At 40.2% G+C, this 22,520-nt stretch overlaps 1 protein-coding gene across 1 annotated transcript; it reads left to right on the forward strand.

Annotated features, from left to right (window-relative positions):
- The first annotated feature begins 508 nt into the window (after window positions 1-508).
- Window positions 509-21,247, forward strand: fam107b (family with sequence similarity 107 member B). Its single transcript, XM_034686380.1, has 4 exons — window positions 509-712; window positions 16,784-16,955; window positions 19,968-20,124; window positions 20,269-21,247. Exons 2-4 carry the CDS (start codon window positions 16,828-16,830, stop codon window positions 20,386-20,388), a joined length of 405 nt encoding a protein of 134 aa, XP_034542271.1. The 5' UTR covers window positions 509-712; window positions 16,784-16,827; the 3' UTR covers window positions 20,389-21,247.
- Window positions 21,248-22,520: the final 1,273 nt, after the last annotated feature.

Consider the following 22,520-nt stretch of genomic DNA (forward strand, 5'->3'; position numbering starts at 1 on the left):
ATAAATAAAATACTTAAAAATAGAATAAAATCAATCCAGTAAAATTAATAAAATAAGTAATAGAGCAAAAAGAAAAGTAAAAAATAAAGTAGCGTTAACAATTTTAGATGAATACAAGAAATAAATATATAATTAAAATAATATAAATAAACGTTAAAGCAATGATTAAAATAATAATAGAAAATAATAAACTGTTGTGTATTACACTGGAAATATTAAGATGGCTTACACAAATGCTAGACATAAGGACATACATAATGAAAGTATTTCTACAGTCCTGAATTTGCATGGTGATCTACAACGTCACTTTTACAGGATTTTCACACTTCTGAGAGTGATACAAAATCTAAAGCGTTCATTCCGTGCACGTGTGTTTGTGGGTGCGCGCAGTCCATCAATGCCCCGCCCTGAAGTCGAGGAGTCCCCACTCATCCACTTCTGATGAAGAAAGAGTAGGGGAGGAGCCCATGTGTGACGTCAATGTACCCCTCCCACCCAGCTTAAATTTACATTTTCTATGGGTCCTGCCTGAGAATACGTGTGTGTCTGTGTGCTGGAGCAATTGAACAGTTTACAAAAGCAGAGTCGCGCGGACACACCTCAAGCCCTGAAGAAGTGATCCGGAGACGCGGCTGATGTGGCCTGAACCACTTTGTCGTTTTAAATATTAAACAACTTGACTTGAAGAAGTCGCGTCGGGGTCGACTTTGAGGTAGGTGTGTGTTTGTGTCTGGAGCTCGTGCGGTTTTTTTTTTGTGAGGTTGTTCCACGAGCGCACTAACAAAAGCGGCAGGCGTTTAACTGTATGTCTGATCCTACTGGCAAAAGCAGCATGTTTGGGTTAAAAAACTAGAGGATTGAAAGTGAAAGAAAGGACAGTGGGAAAAGAAATTAGATTGCAAAATGCCAACTCTTGTTGCATTGTCTCCTTTTGTTGCGGCTCAGTCAGGACTGTAGCCAACGGGACAGTGAGGAACAAACACGTTGAGGTCGTTGTACAGCTTGTACAGGCTGGTAACATTGACTTTACAGCAGAGTGGATTTATTTACTGAGATTTATAGTCTACTTTGACATGTGAGAGAAGAACAATGGAAGAACAATAACAATATAAATCATCCCTGTGTTGTTTGTTATTCACAGAAGATGTTATGTGAGCTTATGTTCAATTGTGATTTTACAGTTTGTGATAAATGTGCCAAAATCTTCTTAAACATGTAAGCTCTATCCATTTCAAAGTCACTTATTGTCTTGTAAGGCTTGCTTTGTTTACAATATTTGTTTTCATAACCTTACAACAATAATGTGTGTTGAAATCTTGAATTACAGCCCACTTGTGAGAAAAACAGCATAATCAGGGACCATATTTTATGAATGAGCTGTATCTGAAATCATCATGTGTGAGTAATTGCACAGCAATGACTGCTGTCTGTGTCAAAGCACATGGCTTCAGTCAGAGCAGACACACTGGCCTTTGCTGTCAGGAAGCCAACTGTCAAGTGATGAGGTTTAGTGTTTAGAATGTTTTCATGGCAACAGGTCTGCACATTTAAACTCTTGGTGGCCTCTGTGTTACAAAAGTCTCAGAGAGTTTCTGTCAAAGTTTAACAAGACGTTAAACAAACAGTGGAGCCAAAATCCAGATAGAGGGTTTAGATAGAGTTAAATGTGTGTTTACAGGGCGGAGGTGCAATGGCAGCCTGCAAATATAACCAAACAGCTCTGACATGTGAAGTGGTTTAACTCTGGGTCAGTGGACATGCTCAAAGCAGGTGGTATGGATGATATTGTCTAGGTGCAGAGCTTTGATGGAGCGTGGATTTGTGTGTGAGTGCGCACACAAGGAGGGGAAACTTTCTCGCACATGTGTTAGTCATTTGGAGGGGGAGTTTGCTAAACGATTTACATCTGTTTTCTGATCTTTGAACCCCCTCCTTCCCTCCTCTCTCTCCTGTTTCTCTTGCTTTTTGCTGTCTTCTGTTTCCCGTAAGGCCTGATGCTGTCACTGTGTGCGAGTGTGTACGTGCCTGTGCGTGTTCTAACTGTGTCTGCCCTCTCCTCCATTATTACAGCACCCATAGGAATTCAAAAATGTGGACTAAATGAGTTTTTGCTCCGTAATAGCATGTGTCTATTAGTGGTTTTAGTGAATTTCTCGGATGTATCATTATAAAATCAGAGTCCATGTCAAGGACTTAACCTGACCTCAAGAAGGTGAAGGTATTTGGGTCAGGAATGGATGTGTGTCCACCAGGGGTAACCGGCAACCGCATGTGTTTTGAGAGTATTATCTCCGACAGTCCTGCTGGTCTGTCTGTGGGCACAAAATCTTCACTACTCAGCAGAAAGCACTGATCCTTAAGACCCACACCGCACTAGACACAGTGTAACTGTGTGTTTCATGATTAGGCTCTGTTACTAGTTCATCACAGGTATTTTGTTCACTGGTGGTGACAGGTTGCTTTGTAGAGAATGCTTTAAAGTCTTTTCCCCTGTAATAAGCCATGTAAACAAAAAAGCGAGGCTCTCTGTTGGAGAGTGGAGCGCTCGTGTTTTTAGCAAACATGTCTTTACTCAGCTCAGGTCCAGCCTGTAGGGGGGACTTTATGCTCTGTTTAATTTATTTTTTTAGACCTAAAATTGCGAGCCAATGTCTAAGTGTTGTTTCAGATTGTTTCTGCAACCTTTGTTGAAAGAGTGTTACTGATGGCAAACAAGATTCTTTTTATTTCCAAGACACCCGACTCATTTTACAGGAAAGCAAACGGTGTAAAGCTACAGAAGTGTTTTATGCTGTTGTAACACAAGCTGACAAGCCAAGTGACACATTTGCTAAATCAAGTACCCAGAAACCTTCCTTCAATTAGGAAAACTGAACGAAGCCCTGTGTGGCTTTGTGCAAAAATCATTGTATAGTGATGATGCAGCTTCTGCCTTTACAAGCATATTGAAAACATGAAGCCAAATGTTAAACCTTTAGAGAAAAGATGGGAAGTAGATTCAAGATTCAAAGGTTTTTATTGTCAATTTTCACTATACGAAGACATACAGGAAAATCAAGATGCTGTTTCTCTCTTCCAACTCTTAAATAGCAAAAATTGAAATATAAGATTATAATAAAATACAGTTAAAAACAGCCTATGTACACAGTGCAGGTAGTGCAGTGCCGTGACAGTTTACAAATGGACAATGTAAATAGATAATAGTGCAAATGATATTAAGGTGCAGACAGTATTGGAGATAAGTAAATGGTTTAATGTGCAAAAGCAGCGGAGGTGATCTGTTTAGGCTGTCACTTTGAATCACACATATCATAGGGTGAGAATAGGATCTGTATGCTTGCTGTGCCAATATACTGAAGTACCTCGAGAAGTGTTTCCAACAAAGTGTTGCATTTCGCTCACTTGAGTTACAATTCCTTATCTGTCTAAAGTAAATACTTAGAAGTTTACAACTGAAAATACATTGTTACCAAGCGGCAGTCTCTGGTCTTTAACTATGAAGCCCATTCAGAAGTGTTGTAAACTGCAGTTCATCGAGAATCCGCTTGAGGCTGACTGCAGAAACATCGGAAACCACATAGACACTAATTCAAAAAAGACAGCCTGGTTCAAAAAACGGCTTGGCTCTACATAGCTAATTTCTCTACACACACACTGTATGGGGGGGAAATTTTTCCGGTTCAGAAGATATTAATATTACGAGTTTTTGCCCAAATAAGGACATGACTGACTTGACTCCCGGTCGGGAGCACATAGCTGTTGGCGAGGAGGCTCAAACTCCGCCCCTTTACGTCACACTCTGCCTGGTTGAGTTTCGCATTTCCAATACGGCTGCCGCCGTCGACTGACTTCAAAACAGCGCTCAGGAACAGATGGGTGACGTGACGGATACTATGTCCATATTTTATACAGTCTATGATTGTTACCTGATTCTGTGAAAACTTCACAAATCCTCTAACATCACAGGGATAAATGACTTCACTTCTTTGAAAAGAAACAAGGGAGCCTAGATGATAACATAGAAGTATTGAGAGGGCTGTTGTTCAGTGTCATTTATCACAACACATGTGATATATGACGTTAGTTTGCCATCTCAGAATAATTATCAGAAAGGGAACCGTGGGAACATGACAAAGCTTTTCATGCCATCTTCCCGACTTTCTGCCTTATTAAAGAGAAGAACTCATTTGAGTTAGTTCTGCAGCCCTGCTGTGAGCATGCTCCTTGCAGAACAAAAGTGATGCAATCACTGAATCCCACAACAGGACAAAGGATCAGTTTACACTCTGCTGTAGTTCAGTTTCCATGGTTTTAGATTATGATGTCATGATTCAGGTATTGTGTTTCCTGATGGAGAGCTGGAGTGGGATGGGTGGTGGGAGAGCGTTGTTTGTGCACGTGTGAGTGTTTCTTGAGGAGTATAAAAGTCAGACCTGCAGGAGTATTTGTTTGAACAGGATCTGTACCTTGTTTTGATTTACACAAAAGTGAGCTAAGACATTCTGTATGATTGTACCTAAGAGTCAAACTGACTCGTATACACCTACGGATGCTCGGCTTCCCTGTAGAATCTCATTGATTTTCCTCCTGTTATGCTGGAGCTTCAATCACAATAAAGCACCATTACTGTGCTGACCACTTTGCGTATAGAGTCCTGGAGAATGGATGACACACATACATGCACGCACACAGACTCTCAATGTCTTCCTCCTTGCAGCTTGTTAGATTGAAGTATACAGAGATTTGTAGTCTGGGCTGCATGAATTGAATTAAGCTCTGTTTAAGTCAGTATCAAGATGTATGCTGCTGTCTTCTTAGGACCACAAACAGAAACATACGCCTATGGGATAAACAGAGCCACTATTTCTGTTACAACAGGACTCCAAGAATGTCAACTCATGCAGGCTTTGGAAAGTTTCATCAGACAATGAAACCACATAATTGCTTTGTGTCACAACTACATACATGCTTGTAACTTCCTATACTTTGTGTCATGTCGAGCATGAAGCATAACAGAACAAAGACTTCTCCATTTGTCTGTTTGTGGACACCTGTTCATCTCATTATGAATCTGTGTGTGCATGATCACCTTGCACCCCTGTGTGTCTGTCAGTCTGTCTGGCTGGCTGGCTAACTGTAGATTGTCTGGTTGCCCACGGTAACAGTTGTTATTGGGGGTTTCTCTGCAAGCATGTAAACAAAGGAGAACCTCCCAAATCCCATCCGGAGTGCCCCCCAGCCAATCAGATTGAAGCGCCCAGCTGGGCTCAGCCAGTAAACGAAGAGGAGGGGAGGGACTCTCTCTCTATGAGGGAAAAACAGCAGTAAAGCACAAAGCTTTGAACCTGGAACTGGATCAGACAGCAGAGCCGTAACAAAGACTCTTCCTTTACGAGTGGACGGGACCTCACAGTGTCGAGCCAGACCGAATGGCTGTGGCTTTTTAACGACGTGGCTTTTACTCCGCTGAAGAAGCAGACATTCGAATTGCTTTTAAAGCGTCATGTGTGTTGTAGTATATGGGCACATGTTTACATATCAGGGAGGAGGAGCCACATAAAATGTGCATGTGCACTCTGTCTTTAATTTGTCTTCTAAGGGTGTGTCTATGTGGCAAAACACTTTGGTTGCTGTGTAAGTGTTGTGTATACGTCTGAGTCCACCTGTTTTCTTGGGGCCTATACATATACATACAGGAACATGTGCCAGTGTCAGCTGTGAGGGTACAGACCAGCCTTTTGTGTTTGACTGACAGCTGTGACCCCCCCCTCACCAATACTTCATAACATGTGTTCAGAATTTTGTCAGAGTAAGCACTTTTATTTTGACCTTCAAAGAAAACTGTAAAAAGCCACGCTCCAAGTGTTTCTGTCACTCAGGGTTGTCAGTATTTGAAAATAGGTCACTGGCATTTTGCCTCTATATGTCAATTCTTTTGTTCGCATTTAGCAAATAATCACTTTGCAGGTTCATCACATTCCTACTGTGTGACTCAAAGTGGTGTCTGTGGCTTTTCAATCCATCCATTCACTCTGTAATCTGCCTCAGCCGGGGGCTCAAAACATGCAGCAACAGGGCTGAGCCACCACGTTAAATAACTTCATTCATCTGAATACTAACGGTCGATGAAAACAGAGATCACAGCTTGACATGAGCAGTTTTAACTTATCACTACAAGACACGACAGGTCTACTTGTTGAACACACTGGTGCATGTAAACTGACAGAGCTTTGGAATGCGTTCATTTTGCAGCCGACTCTTAAAGCTTGATATGGAAGCAGTAAAAACCCGCATTATAATCAGACAAGACCAAATGCAGCCACTGTGGTTTTCAATAACATGCAAGACACAGAGAGGGATAAAAAGCAACACAAGAACAGACTTGGAGAAATACTACCCCAAGAGAGAGCTGTTTTGTATACAGAATCACAGCACAGTCATTTTTAAAATCACATCAACATTGTTCATACAATCAATGCCAAAGTGTCAAATGTAATCTCTTGTTTTGTTTCTTAACTGCTTAACATGAAGAACAAATAATCATGTGCAGAAAAGGGGTAGAAGAGGAGCTGTGCAGGTTCCTGTCTATCTGTATGTTATTCAAAGGTACAGTAACACAAAGCTTTTGTGTTAAGGATAGCTCGAACTTCCTTTTTTAATCTTCCTCAAATTCAGCCAAATTTGCAAAGCCTAAAGGCCCATCCGTGCGAAAAAAGAGAAGATAATGAAGAAGTTGTCAAAAGTTATATATTTTTTTATTTGTATTGTCATGAAACCTAAAGTTGATGTTTGTTTTATATGTCGATTTAGAGTCCCTCTATGTATGACATTGAAGATTTTATTTAATATTAAGTAATATTATTTAATAAGAGTGAAACGCAGCACTTGACAAATAGGAATAGGAATTTAAAATGTTACTTATTGTGAAAGCACAATAAAAAAAACTGTTGAGGAAAGCCAGAGTGCTTTTTGTAGCTGACCTCATGATGTTCAGATTGAGCCATGTGATCAACAGAATTGATGACCAGGCAGTGCTTAAATACAGCTTTATCTATAGCAAACAGAGAAAGTTTTGTTTTTGTCATGAGTTTTCACAGAAATTTAAATCAGCAAGATGTGATCGAACATCATAGCCCTAAAAAAAAACACTTAACCATGAAACTGCCTTACTGACCAGCAATCCTGTTTTGTAAAGAAGACCGCATTGCAGCCATTCTGTCAATCAATAATCAGTCAGTCAATCAATCAATCAATCCATCCATCCATCCATATTGTGCCAATTCAAACATGTTATCTCAAGACACAGTACAAAGGGAGCTGGTCTAGACCATAGACTGTATAAAATATGGACGTAGTATCCGTGACATCACCCATCTGTTTCTGAAGAGCTGTTTTGAGGCCAATCGTCGTCGGCAGCCATATTGCTGCTGTCGAGCCAGTGTGATGTAAAGAGGCGGAATTTGAGCCTCCTAGCCAACAGCTACAGTGTTCCCGCCTGTAAATCAAGTCAGCTGTGCCTCTCATTGGAAAACTCGTAATCTCAATATCTTCAAAATTGCTTTGTTAGAAAAAAATTCACCCTCCCTACAGTGTGAGCCGATCAAGAAATGAGCTATCCAGATTACACTCTTCTTTTGTACCAGGCTGTAAACATGTTTATTTCTGCTGTAAAGATCGTCTTTTTTGAAATGGTGTGTATGTGGTTTCTGGTACTTTGGGAGCCAGCCTCAAGCGGATCCTCAATGAACTGCAGTTTTTAGCACTTCAGCTTGGTCTAGACCTGATTTTTTATATTATTTTTTAAAAAGACCCAACATCAAAATACAATTAGATTCTATCTTATCTAATTTGAATCCACTGTGAGCAAAGCACTTTGCAGCATTTAGCAACCAACAGCGAGGAAAAGCTTTCTTTTAGCAGGCAGACACTTTTAGCAGAACCAAACTAGCCATCTGCTGCAGCCGTGATGGGCTTAGACAGAAGAATAGAGGGATATGCAGAAAGAAAGAGATGGATAGAGACGGCAGCAACAACAACAACAACAACAATAGCATCTCATACAAACGTATGGATACATTGCGGGACTTACAAGACAAGGGAGCCCAAGAACTCCAAGGAAGATCTGTGCTTAGTAACTTTAAGACAGGAGAGAGATGAAAAGACAGTTCCTGAGCCAGCCGTAAATGTAAGCTTAATTAAAAAGGAAAGTTTTAGGCCTACTCCTGAAAGAAGTTAGGGTGTTGCCCAACCAGACCTTGATGAGTAGGTGATTCCAAAGGAGAGGGACCTGATAACTGAAGGCTCTATCTCCCATAAAAGTCCACTCAATAAAAGGCTTGACATTTCGATATTTCAACACAGATTTTCTTACCAGTGAGGTCAGAGGGAGAGAGTGGTAGAGCGGGTGTTTTTGGATAAACTTTTACTCCTGGCTGTCAAGTGTATTAGTTAGTTTGGGTGTTTACCATTCGTCATAGCAGTCTTTAGAGCAACCTGGAATTCCCTTGATGACATCACAGTTTTTAACATAAACACACATAATTAACACAGGTAGTTCTGCCAAAGCTCACTTCGTGTTACTTCACTCTTCAATGTGTGGGTGTTTGTGCATGGATGCACATCTTTGCTTTTATGAACCCTACAACCCTGATTGTAAATTCCAATACCCCAGTGTCTCCCTAATGACATCATTGTATCGTGGGAAACGGAGTGGATGCTTACGTAGGTCAGAACATGGTGAGGCCCTCTGAATTCCCCAGTCCCTCTTCTTCTCTGCTGCAGACCCCCACTCCCACTCCAATGCAGGAAATACAAAACAGATCTCAACCCCCAAAATCCCAAAACAGACTTAGGGAGAACCTTTATCCTTCTTTGTTCTCTTTTTATACCTCAGATCTTCTTATGATTTTGTCCTCTTAAGCCACTTTACTAAATTTGCTACAAGTATTTACAGTCCGACTTCTCTTTATTCAAAACACTTTTTTATTGATGGCACACCAGATGTCTTCTGAGGACTGTTAGTAACTATAGGTTTGAGTCTGACTAATGATAGTGGTCGCAGGAGCTGAACTTTGCCTTGTTATTGTGTACACAGACAAACACATCTGCGCCCCGACTCGATTATTATGTTCATGTGTTCTCTTATCTTTTTGTCTGCTACAGTTTTTGGCACACATACGCAGGCTAGTTGTTCCTAAGGGGAACTGTAGTGTCGCACATTATTTTGCTTACACACACATACAAACGGAAACAAAGACTTCTCATATGTGGACTGTTGCCTTTTTTAATGCTGTTGACGCTGGCTCTAAGCTTTCAAGTGACAGAAAAATGTGTGCTTCCATTGTTAAAATCTGTGCCCAGAAAATGAGTGCACATGTACGTCACTGCACGGTCCATCATGATTGTAAATGAGCATCTACTCACGTAGGGCTGTCCGGGAAATGAGCTCATTGTCACTACAAGACACACCAACTCTCAGCTCCTTCACTTTTTCTGTCACTTTCTCTCCGACACAACACTCACCCCTGCGCTCCCTCCCCCAACTCTAACCCCCCCACAGCTGTCACTTAAAAGCCCATCTATCTGTGTGTGTGTGTGTGTGTGTGTGTGTGTGTGTGTGTGTGTGTGTGTGTGTGTGTGTGTGTGTGTGTGTGTGTGTGTGTGTGTGTGTGTGTGTGTGTGTGTGTGTGTGTGTGTGTGTTTTAATTAGGGCTGCCTCTATTTATGGCTGAATGGCTGCTTCATTAACAGGAAGACTACGAGGCACACACTCTGATATGTCCGGTGTGTAACAAACAGCGAGGGGGGAAAGGGTGTGTATGATAGAGAGAGAGAAGAGAAGGGGTGTGGGGGTTTGCTTTAGGGGTTTCTGATGATGCAATTTCCCCGAAGGGGAGGACCTCCCATCTGTGAGTGGAACAGACAGGATCTGTCCAAAGAAAAAGAAAAAGGCAGATTGAACATGAGAAACTACATAAGACATGAGGGGGTAATTAAAACAATAGAGTAAATCCAATTTCTAGAAAATGTTTCATATTGTTCCTTATTTTTCCCCTGAAGTACACTTTAAGTGTGATTTAAAGCAAACTATATCTATTTTGGTCTTCACAAAATGCATATTTATTTGTAAGTCTGACCCTCTATGCAGGATACCATTTAAAAAAACAAATCCTGGCTCTGGATGATGGAGTGGGTGTGGTCAGCCATATGCTCATAACCAATGACAGTTGACAGTCTAACCCCACCCTGTATATGGTCTGCTCTGTGTGTGTGCCTGTGTCATGGAGGAGGACAGGAGGGTCACATGGTGAAGCAAGCCACCAGCTGCTCTCCTCGCCTTCCTTCTCTCTGACTCTGCAGGCCACTGTTGACTCATGAGAGCTGATCCATTTCATTTTTATGTTTATTGACTGTTCTGTCTGACTTGGCACTGATCCACATATATATATATCGACCTCTACAGTTTTTCATCTCTTGTCTGTCATGTCTGTGGAAACCCATTTTTTGTATTTCTCTCCTGCAGTATTATTTAACCACTTCCTGGAACAAAAACTAAAAGGAAGCAATGATAATGGCCAATGTAGATGCTCCATCTCATCTTTTATTATGGTTTCTGTCCATCTATTAGAGAGGATGAATGCTTTTAATGGAAAGACTTTGTTAATAATTGGAGATATACATATTTATTTGTGTACAATGGGAAAGCTGAAGAGTGATGTTCAATCATTCAAATCCAAGCTGTAAACAAAAAAATCATGAGCTGACTGGAGCAGTTTTAAATCTTAATGAAATTGGCTGCAGAGCACCAACTTTCGAACAGAGCATAGTGAATTGATCCATGTTTTTATAATAGGAACAATTTTTTTTTTTTAAATTCAAAATAGTTTTTGAAGTTGCTGAAAGTCTCCCCAGTTATGCTCATTCAAATCTTTCAGGTGTGGGTGCACACCACAGTATATGGTGCACATTGCCAGCAGCTCCTTCCTGCTCCAGGGTGCTGTGTCACTAAACTATAAGTGTGGGTGATGGCCCATCTCCATGGCAACTTTGAGAAAATGACAGTTGAGAGGGGAAATTTAGAAATGAGCCCGTATTATGAGTGCAGGTCTGTGAGCGTGATAACTCGTATAGCAAAGCTGGCAGTGCTGATGCAATCACTTGGCACAGTGCAGTCACTCTTTCTTTCAAAGATAAGTCGTTCTATCAGCTCTAATGCAACCTGCCACCATGAGGAACGCTTTCACACACAGTCACACACAGTCAACAGGGCAAACAAGCTTATCAGACACATTCGTCCAATCAATTCCTGATTGTTAAAAAGTGCATTTGGAAGTTCCTCCAAATACGTATTTTGTTTTCCAGCTTTATACAATGACAAGTATGTGTGCAAGTGTATGAAATTGACTTCTTAAAGCTGCTGTTGATAGTCGTGATATAAACATCAGTTCTGAGAGAGATTTCAAATGTCAAAACTACCCCTTCCCACTCTGCTGTCGTAACCCTGCCCACAAAAGATTGTTGTGCCCATAAACAAATATACTAAACTTTTTTTCATGCCGGGTTTTTTTCTGCAAACATCATACATGTAGGTATGATGCAGGACACATGGTTCGACGTATTTTAATATCCATAGTGGGCTTAAAAGTAATAGAATATTCTGATATATGATATATGTGATGTATGATAGGTATTTTGCCGCACAGTGCTCTGGCACCTTGAAGTCTATTTATTGTCATGCCACCTGTGTAACCTTCTCGCCCAGGTCGTTATCGCAAATGAGAATTGGTTCTCAATTAACTCACCTGGTTAAATAAAGGTTAAATAAATAAATAAAATAAAGTCTCTGCTGCTTCAGTTTACGTTTACAGGTAGGATCATGGGTAGGATGACGGGACCAAGATGGCGGCTGTATTTCTTGCACCCCAGCAGATAGAGAAACTGCTTCTTTAGCATCCACTTATGATTTAAAAAGTTAGGAAGTGGTTTATATGTAAATCAATAACCTTCACATCACCCCAAAATAGATTTCCTCCCGTCAAAAAAGAAGGAAAAAGAAAAAGCGAAACAAGCGCTGTGCATTATGGGAAACAGTACGCGAGGCAGACTGGTCCGATGCAGACTGTGAAATTTTCCCGAATCAGTAGACGTCCGGGGAGTTTTGGCCTGCTGCAGATTTTGCTCTTGTTCACATACTACATACTGAATTTTGGCCAAATCAGTATGTACTGCTAGTATAGTAGGCGGTTTCGGAAACAGCTTATGTCTATGGTTGTGCGCATTCTATGAGGAAGTAGTGGCTTCCCAGCCAATCAGGGCGATGTAGTGGGGTCGCCACTCGACCAATCAGGACAGATGGCGACCAATCAGGACAGATGGTTGGGGAGTAGCTCTGATTGGTCTGTGGCAACGGGAGCAAGGGGAATAATAACATTGCTTGATACAAAGGCTTTGGAAAACACAGACATTTTGCCATAATCTCAAATTACTTCTCTAACAGATGAGTACTGATTGGTATTATGACCTTTTCTCCAAACCCAGCAGAAAAAAAGCAACGTTTTTTACACCATTCCTACCAACAGCAGCTTTAAGCCTCTACTTGAATTAGATGTGACGTGCTACTTTTTAAATCTTTTGTCTTACATGATAGATTGGATATAGCGTACAAAAAAAATTGAGAAGATGAGTGACAAGATTGTTAGCCTAGCCACAGTAGCCAGTCACAGTAATGAATAGCAGAAAGAACGTGATCCCACACTACAATAAACCTCTGCTTTCCCTTTGAGTGGTCAACTTGTTGCTATCAGTATAGCATTAGCCTTTGCTTACCGGCATTTTGACAGGTAAAGCTTGGGCTGTATGTTATGTTGTAATGTTGGATAACATTCTCTCTGCCATCAATCACCCAGACTGGCTAAGTTGGCTAGGCTAGCTATATACAATACCTGAAATAAGCTTCTCTACGAGCTCACTGGTTACATCATCAAGTGTATGGGTATGAAAGCAGCGTTTAGTCATTATGCACCACATATCTGAGACAAACTCCCTGAAAGCTGTAGGTCCGCCCCAACTCTCACCTCCTTTTAAATCTAAGACTAAGACTTTTTTATTTGCCACTGCCTTCCTATCTTAGCTTATTTTAACTCACTTTAAATGTAAATTTTAATTTAATTTTTAATATATTTCTAATTTTCCCTTTCTTTTCTGTTTTATTATATTTGTCATTTTAATTGTGTTCTTTTATGCTTGTGTGAATGTTTCCAATGCTTTTAATGTTTTAATGTAAAGCGCATTGAGTTGCCCTCGTGTATGAAATGCGCTATACAAATAAAGCTGCCTTGCCTTTCCTATGAAATAACTTTTTCTGTCACAGAAATACTAAAGAACCGTACCCTCAATACACATGAAAGACAGACAAGGACAATGTATGCATTCCTTTGTCTATGTCACTGTATTGCACTTGCATTGTCCAAAAGATATTAATATAGTTACAGTAAAAGTCATACAGCAAGACCACTGGTATTCATTTTGAAATGCATTATGGTAATGGAACCATGGCGATTTAAGTGTGACATTCTGACAACAGCCTTCCACTTTTGAGCAACACCAAAGTGAGTATTCTCCTAGTTGCAAAACAGCACAGCAAACAGCACATGCTGCTAGCCCCCTAGTGGCATATGTACATACCGCTGAACTACCTGCACATACAGTAAACGCATGCTGGAAATGTTTTAATCTAGTCACTGCTGGTCAAACTCAGGTCAGGACGATAACAGGGTGACATCAAGTGAAGTAAACAAAGAGAACTGTTTGTGCTCGGCTCCCCTCTATCCTCTCCCCTGTCTGCTGACCCAGTTTCTCTCTTTTCTTTTCCATCGTTTTTTTCACCAAATTTCTTCTCATTTTTCATTCTTGGACATCAGACATCTTTCAAGACTCACAATGCTGCCCCCTTTTCTCATGCTGCCTCATTATCCATGTGTGTGTGTGTGTTTGCCTGTGCTGTAAGGGTGTGCTTAGCTTTTATGAGATTCCTGGAACAGTAGGACATATTGTCCCAGGACTGCACCATTATCCATACTCTGACCTGCTTGGATGCTTGCTATTGTGGTGCATGTTTTGTTTTACAGTCGCAGACATTGATAAATAATGTTCTGTGTAGTAAGACCCTTGTAACATTGCAGATATTGAGGCACAACTTTTCTTTAGAAGCAGGTCTTATGTGCCTGACACTGCAGGTTAACAAGGTTATCTACTCTTCTTTTTACATGCTGGACTTTAACTGCTTGTGAAACATGCTATCTAAAGCTTTTAAGTGAAACCAGAAGGGACATTTATCATAACATGCAGCGCTACCAGTGATAGGGCAGAATTTTAGCAGGGCTCCAATTTGAGGTTCCTTTTGAACTCCCCATGTCACTTCCCCTCTCCCTCAGGGCACGCAGGAAGTCAGAGCAGATGTGTTAAGCTAACGGACACTTTGACAACACTGCCAGTCTGTAAGTTTCTTTACCCCCTACTGCCAGCGTTAACACAAACCGCCTTTGATGTACACAGGAAGCTGTGTGTGCTCACATGCAGCCTTTTACTGCAGCAGCAAGCTTCTATGCCCACCTCGGGCTTCTCACTGTCACAGTGACACTAAATGCATGCTGGCTGACATACTTCTGACTTACTCCAGCCAGGGATGTTGTATCTTGGTGAAAATACTTCAATAAACGGATCAAACCTTATTCTGAGAAAAGATTGGCATTAATCTTGAACTTAAGGTCCATGATTCTACAAATGTATTTTCCACATCCCTGTAAATACACCCACTGGCAGCAGGAGTAAGTAAATATATATATTTTAAAAGGTTACTAATCCAAGATTAGAAAAGATTACCAGCGATCAGTGAAGATCACAAACAACTGGAGAAAAAAAAGCTATATTTTCATATGTCAACACATTCCCGCTCATCTATCCATTCTAATTAAAATGTGGTATTTCCCTCTCTTTGTTCTGCAGCGAGCAGCCGCACACTGTGTTTATCTTTGGCTTCTTTGTTATGTAACAAGAACAGTTCAGCTTTTGAGATACAGGAATGTCGGCCTCTAGTGGCATCTTCGACTCATTACATTTTTCATCAGACTGTTTGGATTCTGAGGACACACACCCCCACCTCTGTTCCTAACACGTGCAGTAAAAAGCATCTCTGCTATAACTGAGAGATGTGATTGGCCCGCTCAATTTCCATAAAATCACACTGTTCTGTCAGCCAATATAAGCCCGTCCTTATAGTCATGGACAGACGAGATTCACTCACAGGCAGTTGACAATATGATTGTAGATAAATATGAGTCATTCTTTAGACTGTGAGGGAAGAAATGCACGTGACATTGAAGTAAACAGACTGTGCTGTTTCTATATTGGGCTCTTATGCTATTTTATGCTGTTTTCTTTGGATGAACATGTTGGCAATGGTATCAGAGCTAATATGTCAACAAGATTAAAATACCATACAGTAAAAAAAATAATGAGAATATTCATCAACCAGTCAAAAAACATGCGTGCTCAGGAGAAACTCTACTATTGTTTGCTTATATGTGCACGTTGAAAGCGAGTAGGAGGGAGCAGACAAGTGAGGAAGGGAGGGAGAGACAGAGGGACGGTGTGTGTGTGTGTCTGTGTGTGTGTGTGTGTGGGAGCACAGCTATAAAACAGACTTTGAACTCAACCCAGCTCAGTAGCAGACAGCTGTGTAGAACAAAGCGCATCTCCTTTTGTGAGGCTCTGCAGCGTGCTGATAAACTAGGCAGCAGGTTTTTAATCGATTTTTCTGGAAAACAAACTCAGAAGTAAAAATAGCAGAGATGGCGACAATGTTCAGATACCCCGTCTTTCCTCATCTGCAGGGTGAGTTTAGCTCAGATTTAATCTGACCTCTTCTTGTGATGGTTATATAGGTAAAGTACTTTGCTGTTTTAAGTTTTAATGTGTCGAAAATGATGTAAGTTTTGTCTGCTGACATGTTGACTAAAAGAAAATCTGAATTTTCTCGATTTCAATGGCCCATGTGAGCCATCTGTCAGATATAGGTGTGGATATTTTAATTGAGCAAACCAGACTGTGATATTGTGTTATGCAGCATATGATTAAAATGAGGCGTTGGTAAAACTTGCTGTATTTGAGAAATTTCTTGAATTTTCTTAGCTTTATTGATCACTCTATAAGCAATACTTTGATCTAAAAAAGTGGCAGATATCAAGTCAATATGGGTTCATTTGTATTTAACATTGAAAGAAATGGTTTAAAATGCTTTAATATGCACGGTACACTTTGTTTTTTAACAAAGTAAAGTGGACAGAAGTATGTTTTCACATGTGCGTCATGAATGGAAACCACTTTGATAGATAACGCAATTGAAAAACAGTGGATTGATTCTTTGGGTCGGTAATATTTGCATAACTATGTACCTGAGGGGTAGAGAAAGTACTGTCCTGTTTCATCCTTTCATTTCTTTGCAAATGAGTTCCCACAGTTGCGTTGTTCCTTTTCACAATTATGTAATTATTTCCACTGAGTCTCCATCACCATAGAGACCATCCAAAAACTCTGAGCTTATGTCAGAGGATGAGACAGATGCTCCCGTCAATCAGAGTCTGAAAAGAGTGTGATTTCTGAGAAATATTTGATCCCTTCAAATCTGTGACACAGATTTGAAGAGTTTCTGTCATCAAAGCAGTTCTACATCTGAATTTGTATCGTAGTCACAGTTAAACTAATGTACTTTTTCTTTTCAATTCAGATCCCTGTGACCCTGGTCTGTCGCTGTCAGCAGGGAGGAGTGTCATGGCGGAGCCCGACTATTTGGACGGAGACTGTGATGAGCTCATCAAACCCAAGAAGCTGATCAACCCAGTGAAGAACTCCCGAAACCACCAAGACCTGCACCGAGAGCTGCTCATGAACCAGAAGAGGTCAGGATGCCGACATATATACCTCAGTATCATTTAGCCTCTTTCTATGCTTTATATCTGTTTCCTTATAAACACAAGTGCATCTCTTCAGGAAGAGATTTTATGATCTGATGATGGTTTATGACACTCAAACAATGCCTTAATCGGTGTTGCATAAAGATTGCAAGGTTCAAGCCTATAAATGGAACAATAATAAAACAGCTTGTGATATCACGTGCAGATCAGAATTAGAGTGATAATAATTTATCCATGTAAATGAGACTTAAATTGCTCAAATTTTACTGGGTCACTGCCGTTAAGATAAGATGAGATAAGATATACTTTATTGGTCCCCCATTGGAGGAAATTCTTTTGTTACAGCAGCTTACAACACAGGACAGGGGAATACAACAATGTACTAACATAGTTAAAAATATAATAACAATAATAATAGCAATAATAAAGGTAAAATAGAATAGAATAAAATAAAATAAAATAAAATAAAATAAAATGAAATAAAATAAAATAAAATAAAATAAAATGAAATAAAATAAAATAAAATAAAATAAAATAAAATAAAATAAAATAAAATAAAATAAAATAAAATAAAATAAAATAAAATAAAATAAATAAAATGAAATAAAATAAAATATAATAAAATATGGCAACTATTACAGATTTATACACACTATGTACACTTCTATCTGATAAATAGATAAGGTAAGATATTGCACGGATAAAATTGCACCAGGTTATTAAAAAAAAAAACTTGTCTGTTTATGGCAACGATGTAAAGTTTTCCCTGATCCATTAAAGGTTAGACAGGAAAAAATAGCACAGCCTGCAGATCTGTTATAATTTAGTTTAACCTCCTCTTATTGAGGATGATTTAATGCAGTAACCCTGCTGCTCTCTTATAATTGATCTCACAGTATCTGTGCGGACTGTGTCGATGCTTCTGCAGGATGTCACTATGGTAAACTTCACTGGTCCCTCCATCCAGCCTCCAGCAGTAGTATTATGTAAAGGCCAGGATATAAAACTTTCATAGAAGCTATTATATAAAACCTCAAGTGCATTAGTGTGTCAAAAATTGGTTATGTAAAGGTCACACAGGCACACCGTACACGATAAAGCTGCTTTGACTGCTTATATCAACACCGGATCATCCAGTGCAGGATTTAGTGCAGTCTATGTGAGCATCCATGCATACATACACATGCATACAGGGGTGAATGATCAGCCTTTTTGACACCAAATGTTGTTATTTGCTCTCATCAGACAGTGTCAGCAGCTTTGTGCTGAGCTATAAATAGCTACGTAAACACACATGCTGTGGACAGCTGTTACATCACTGCAGAGATGTTCTGTCTAATACAGGTCAAACATTGAGGTGATGTGAGAGTGATGGAGGAAGGGTTTTATTAATGAATGATGGGGAGAAACCAGTGTGGGCAGTATAATGAGACCACAGAAGAAATGTCAGAAATATTAGGAATAAATATTTTTCAGTTCCAAATTTCTCATGATCGTCCAGACGGAGGATGTCCTGGAGCATCAGGAGGAGTCTGAGAGATAAATCTAGTGGGCTTCTGTGGGGATGAACTTGTTATGATTGGGCTCTATCGTGTCCTGAAAGTATAGAAAGCTTTCCTGCATAGTGGATTAGTCACGCTGATGCGAGTAGGGAGGCGTGTGTGGTGAGTGGATGGATGCATGGATGGGTGGACGGCTGCACGAGGAGAGAGAGAGAGAGAGAGAGAGAGAGAGAGAGAGAGAGAAAGAAAGAAAAGTGTTATGTAATCAAGATTACAAAACAATTTCAGGCTGAGGGCCTTTTTTTTCTGACTGCGCTACCTTAGCTGTGATGACCCCTCCCACACACATACATACACACATATACAAAGAATGCGAGAAATTTCAGCCACCAGGAGGTTGGAAACATTTGTGCTGATGGAGGTATTGATGTGTGGGATTCTGAACACACATATTTCCCAGTCTGCCAGAGGGTGTGCACTCATGGGAGGGGGCTCGTGATTATGTAAACGTTGCCCACGGTGAAAGGAGAGCAGTGTAAGCATCTTTATAGCCGGTCTTATTGCTTTCAGTGACCTTGACCCCGCTCCCTTCCTGTACAAGGTACTCAACAAACAGCCTGACCTGATCACCTCTTTCACTCTGCGTCTGCTTCGGCATGTTAAGTGCTTTCATAAGACCCCGTACTGTCAGAAAAAACACAAGTGACTTCACATAAAGTAGTGCCTCCCGCTACTTCTTAGAACATCAAGGATTTGGTTATGTAATGTGTAAGATTTAATAATGGGTTTAATTAAGGTGATGTTGTCGCTACACTGCAGTCAGGCGGCTAGGCTGCTCTTTTGAAGGTGAAAAACGCAGCCTTTGCTGAATAAGACTTTAATGCAAACTGAAACAGCAATCATGTGGAGAGTATTTGGGATAATTTGGTTTTCAAATTGAATTTTGTGATTTAGGAGACAGCCTCTGTCCTTTTTATGTCTCCATTTTTTTTTTGTGTGGCCCTTATTGTTCCTTCGTAATCCCCTATGGCTTTGCTGTTTATTTACTTTTTGAATTTCCCAGATACCCCTAAACCATCTATGTTCCCTTCTTTGTTAAGCATCCCTCCACCCGAGTCTCTCATCCTCGGCCCCCACCCTTCTGTCTCATAATTTGAAGGAGTTTGGAGCATTACATAACATCTGAGACACACTCACACATTACTAAGATGTCCCTGTCCTCTCTGATTTTTTTTGCACATGCTCCAGACAGTTGTGTAACAATCCTTCTGGTGTCCTAATGACTACAGCAATCCTTTATTTTTCACAAAATCATCTCTAATGATGGAAAATAGTCCTAGAACTCGTTTTACAGATCTGCATGTCAAACTTGAATGAGGTCATGGTGATCATGTGTTCTGTATGGATATGAACTTTTCTCTCCCTTTTAAGGTTTTTTTTTCTATGTGGCTTTTCTTTTAGTAACATGCTGCTTCACTGGTTTGTGTCTTCACAGGGGTCTGGCTCCTCAGAACAAACCTGAGCTGCAGAAAGTTCTGGAGAAGAGGAAGAGGGAGCAAGTTCTCAAGGCTCAGAGGGAGGAGCAGGAGGCCCACAAGAAAAGGAGCGACCTGGAGATAGAGCTCATGAAAAGACAACAGAAACTAGAGCAGGTAAATGATTAAGAGAGTATATGAACGGCTGCTTTTGCCTTCATATGAATCATAAAGATTGAGGATTGTTGATATATATTGTTTTAAACAGATGATCACCTCTATAGTTTATTAACCTGAGTGCTGATATGTGTGTTCGTTCAGCTCGAGCTGGATCAGCAGAAAATCGAGGAGGATGAGGAGAACACCCCTGAGTTTGTAAAGATGAAGAGCAACCTTCGCAGGACCAAGCTGGAGGCCAATGAGGAGGAACGAACCACTTAAAAGCCAGCAGGGGTGTCTGGGTCTGGCTGATTGTGCGCATGTTTGTGAGCACAGAGACGTCACAAGTGTGTGTACAAAAAGAGAGAGAGAGTGTGTGGTGGTGACCCCACCGTGGTCCGAGATGAACTTCCTGGCTTTTCCCATCCTAGCTGTTGCTCCCTGCAGTGAGGAGAGAGACTTTACATACTAAAGACCCCCCTCTGTCTGCCTGGCTGCCACGGACTGCCAGTAACTCACCTCTGGTTCTCACACAACATCCAGCAGTACACAGCACCCCCTGCAGGAGGGACCATAACACAGACATGTTACAAGTCTTTCAAAGAGGGCAAGCAAGCTTCCAAGCTCTGATGGAGACAGAACCAAACACAAAGACACACACGCAGGAGTTTTTTGTTCCCTCTGTTTTCACTCCTTTCTCCACAGAAAGCCGTTGTTTCGCTTAACTGTTTTTGATGTTGTTATTGTTGTTTATTTTTGTCTCATCTTCAGAATCAAATAAGAAAAAGTGGACACTGGATGGACTCTTGAAGCTGTGTAATGTAAAAGCCAAACAAATGTGCTTTTGTTATTTATGTTTGTAGCTTTTAGCCCAGGTATAGGGGAGGACACTTTTAGTCATTCTGTGTTTTAGTTTGTTTAACAGCATAGTTTATGAAGCCAGAACAGGACAAAGGGAGTGTATGATTGTGTGAAAACTCAAATTTGCTTTATTATTATTTTATTTTTTTTAATTTTAAACATGCCATTTTCTCAGCTAATGCAATGTCGAGCAATAGTGGAACTCCCAGGCATGAGAGTGACCTTCTTCTTTATATATTCTGTCGTTTTGTATAAATAAAAGTGTTACTTAATAATTTAAGATGTTGTCAGGTTGGTCAATGACAGTAAGCCATTTCATCAGTGTTTTGAACAAAGGACCTGGTGTGTACTTGTAGGAAACCTGTTGTAAGAGATATAAGACAGGTATCTCCCTGGCTCCTGAAAACAAAGAAGCTTCCTGGAACAAGATAACTTCAGTATTTTATCTTTATTTGGATTGGGGCCATTGATGTTCTGGCAAATAAAGTATATGGGTATATTAGAAAAAGAGTGACGACACAATTTAACAAACTTCAAAATGGCCTCACAATGTAAGAAACTGTGATAATATGTTAAAGGTCACACCTAGGGCTCATTGAAATATCACATACAATAATATTATTGGTCTAAATTCATGGTTTGGTGGTCTCAAGGGGTAATAAATATTATTCTGATATGATAAGAAGACACTTTACAACAGCATAATCCTGTGTTTTTCTCCAGAATCTTATTTTAAATAAACATAATTTTAACATGTTACATTTATTTTTCTTTATTTTGCCTGAGTCTGTGGATTTGTTATCTTACTAAAAGCAAACCTTATTTTCTAAACAGAAGGTTATGAAAGAATAGCAGCAAAGCAATATGCTGATTAAACAGAGCTTATCAAAGAGATAAGCTCTGTCTATTTAGTCTGAAGCTGGTGTTGATTTTTACTCACAGACTGTAGCAATCAGATGTCTAGACAAAGGGCAGTATCTGAAACAGAATCATGGTCATTTTACATCTGGTTCTCACTGATGAAAAGGAAAGAGGCAAATCTAAGATTACACCATGAATGGAAAAGCTGAGAATCCAGGAAATCAAGCACTCTTGTAGAATGCAAAGAATTTTGTGTTTGTGGTTATAAGAAGTTTAAAAGGGTGGTATTCATTTAACTGTATTGTGCCCCTATGAAGCTTCAGAGAGCAGCAGACCAAAAGCAATATTTTCCACAATGGGGTGGTGCTTAAATGTTGAGTAGGGAAATTGTAGTTCCTGGTAGCGCTAATAATATGGATTCTAATACTAAGTCACTCTGTGGTTGAGCCGATAAAAATAAAATCAATTTAGATGCCAGTATCAAAAATGTTCCTAAAATGAGCTCAAGAGGCTAAAACAAGCAAAATAAAGGGGTATGTTATTGTGAAATGAATAAAGTTCGGGTAAAAACTGGAATTTAGAAACCAAGAGCTGTAAGGTAAATGCTCTGTGATAGGTCCACATTTCTGTTACTTTCGTAACCAGTCTTGATCAAAAAAGGAGAGCACAAAAACTGGATGGATGTTTCACAG

The sequence above is a fragment of the Notolabrus celidotus genome, chromosome 6 (assembly GCF_009762535.1).
Source record: "Notolabrus celidotus isolate fNotCel1 chromosome 6, fNotCel1.pri, whole genome shotgun sequence".
In the NCBI taxonomy this organism is placed as follows: Eukaryota; Metazoa; Chordata; class Actinopteri; order Labriformes; family Labridae; genus Notolabrus; species Notolabrus celidotus.

What these genes read in the sequence shown, in the direction of transcription:
- fam107b (XM_034686380.1), top strand. Translation starts at nt 16,828, where the DNA reads ATGGCGGAGCCCGACTATTTGGACGGAGACTGTGATGAGCTCATCAAA. An exon ending in CTGCTCATGAACCAGAAGAG is followed by an intron (nt 16,956 to 19,967) that starts GTCAGGATGCCG and finishes GTGTCTTCACAG; the next exon opens with GGGTCTGGCTCCTCAGAACA. An exon ending in GACAACAGAAACTAGAGCAG is followed by an intron (nt 20,125 to 20,268) that starts GTAAATGATTAA and finishes GTGTTCGTTCAG; the next exon opens with CTCGAGCTGGATCAGCAGAA.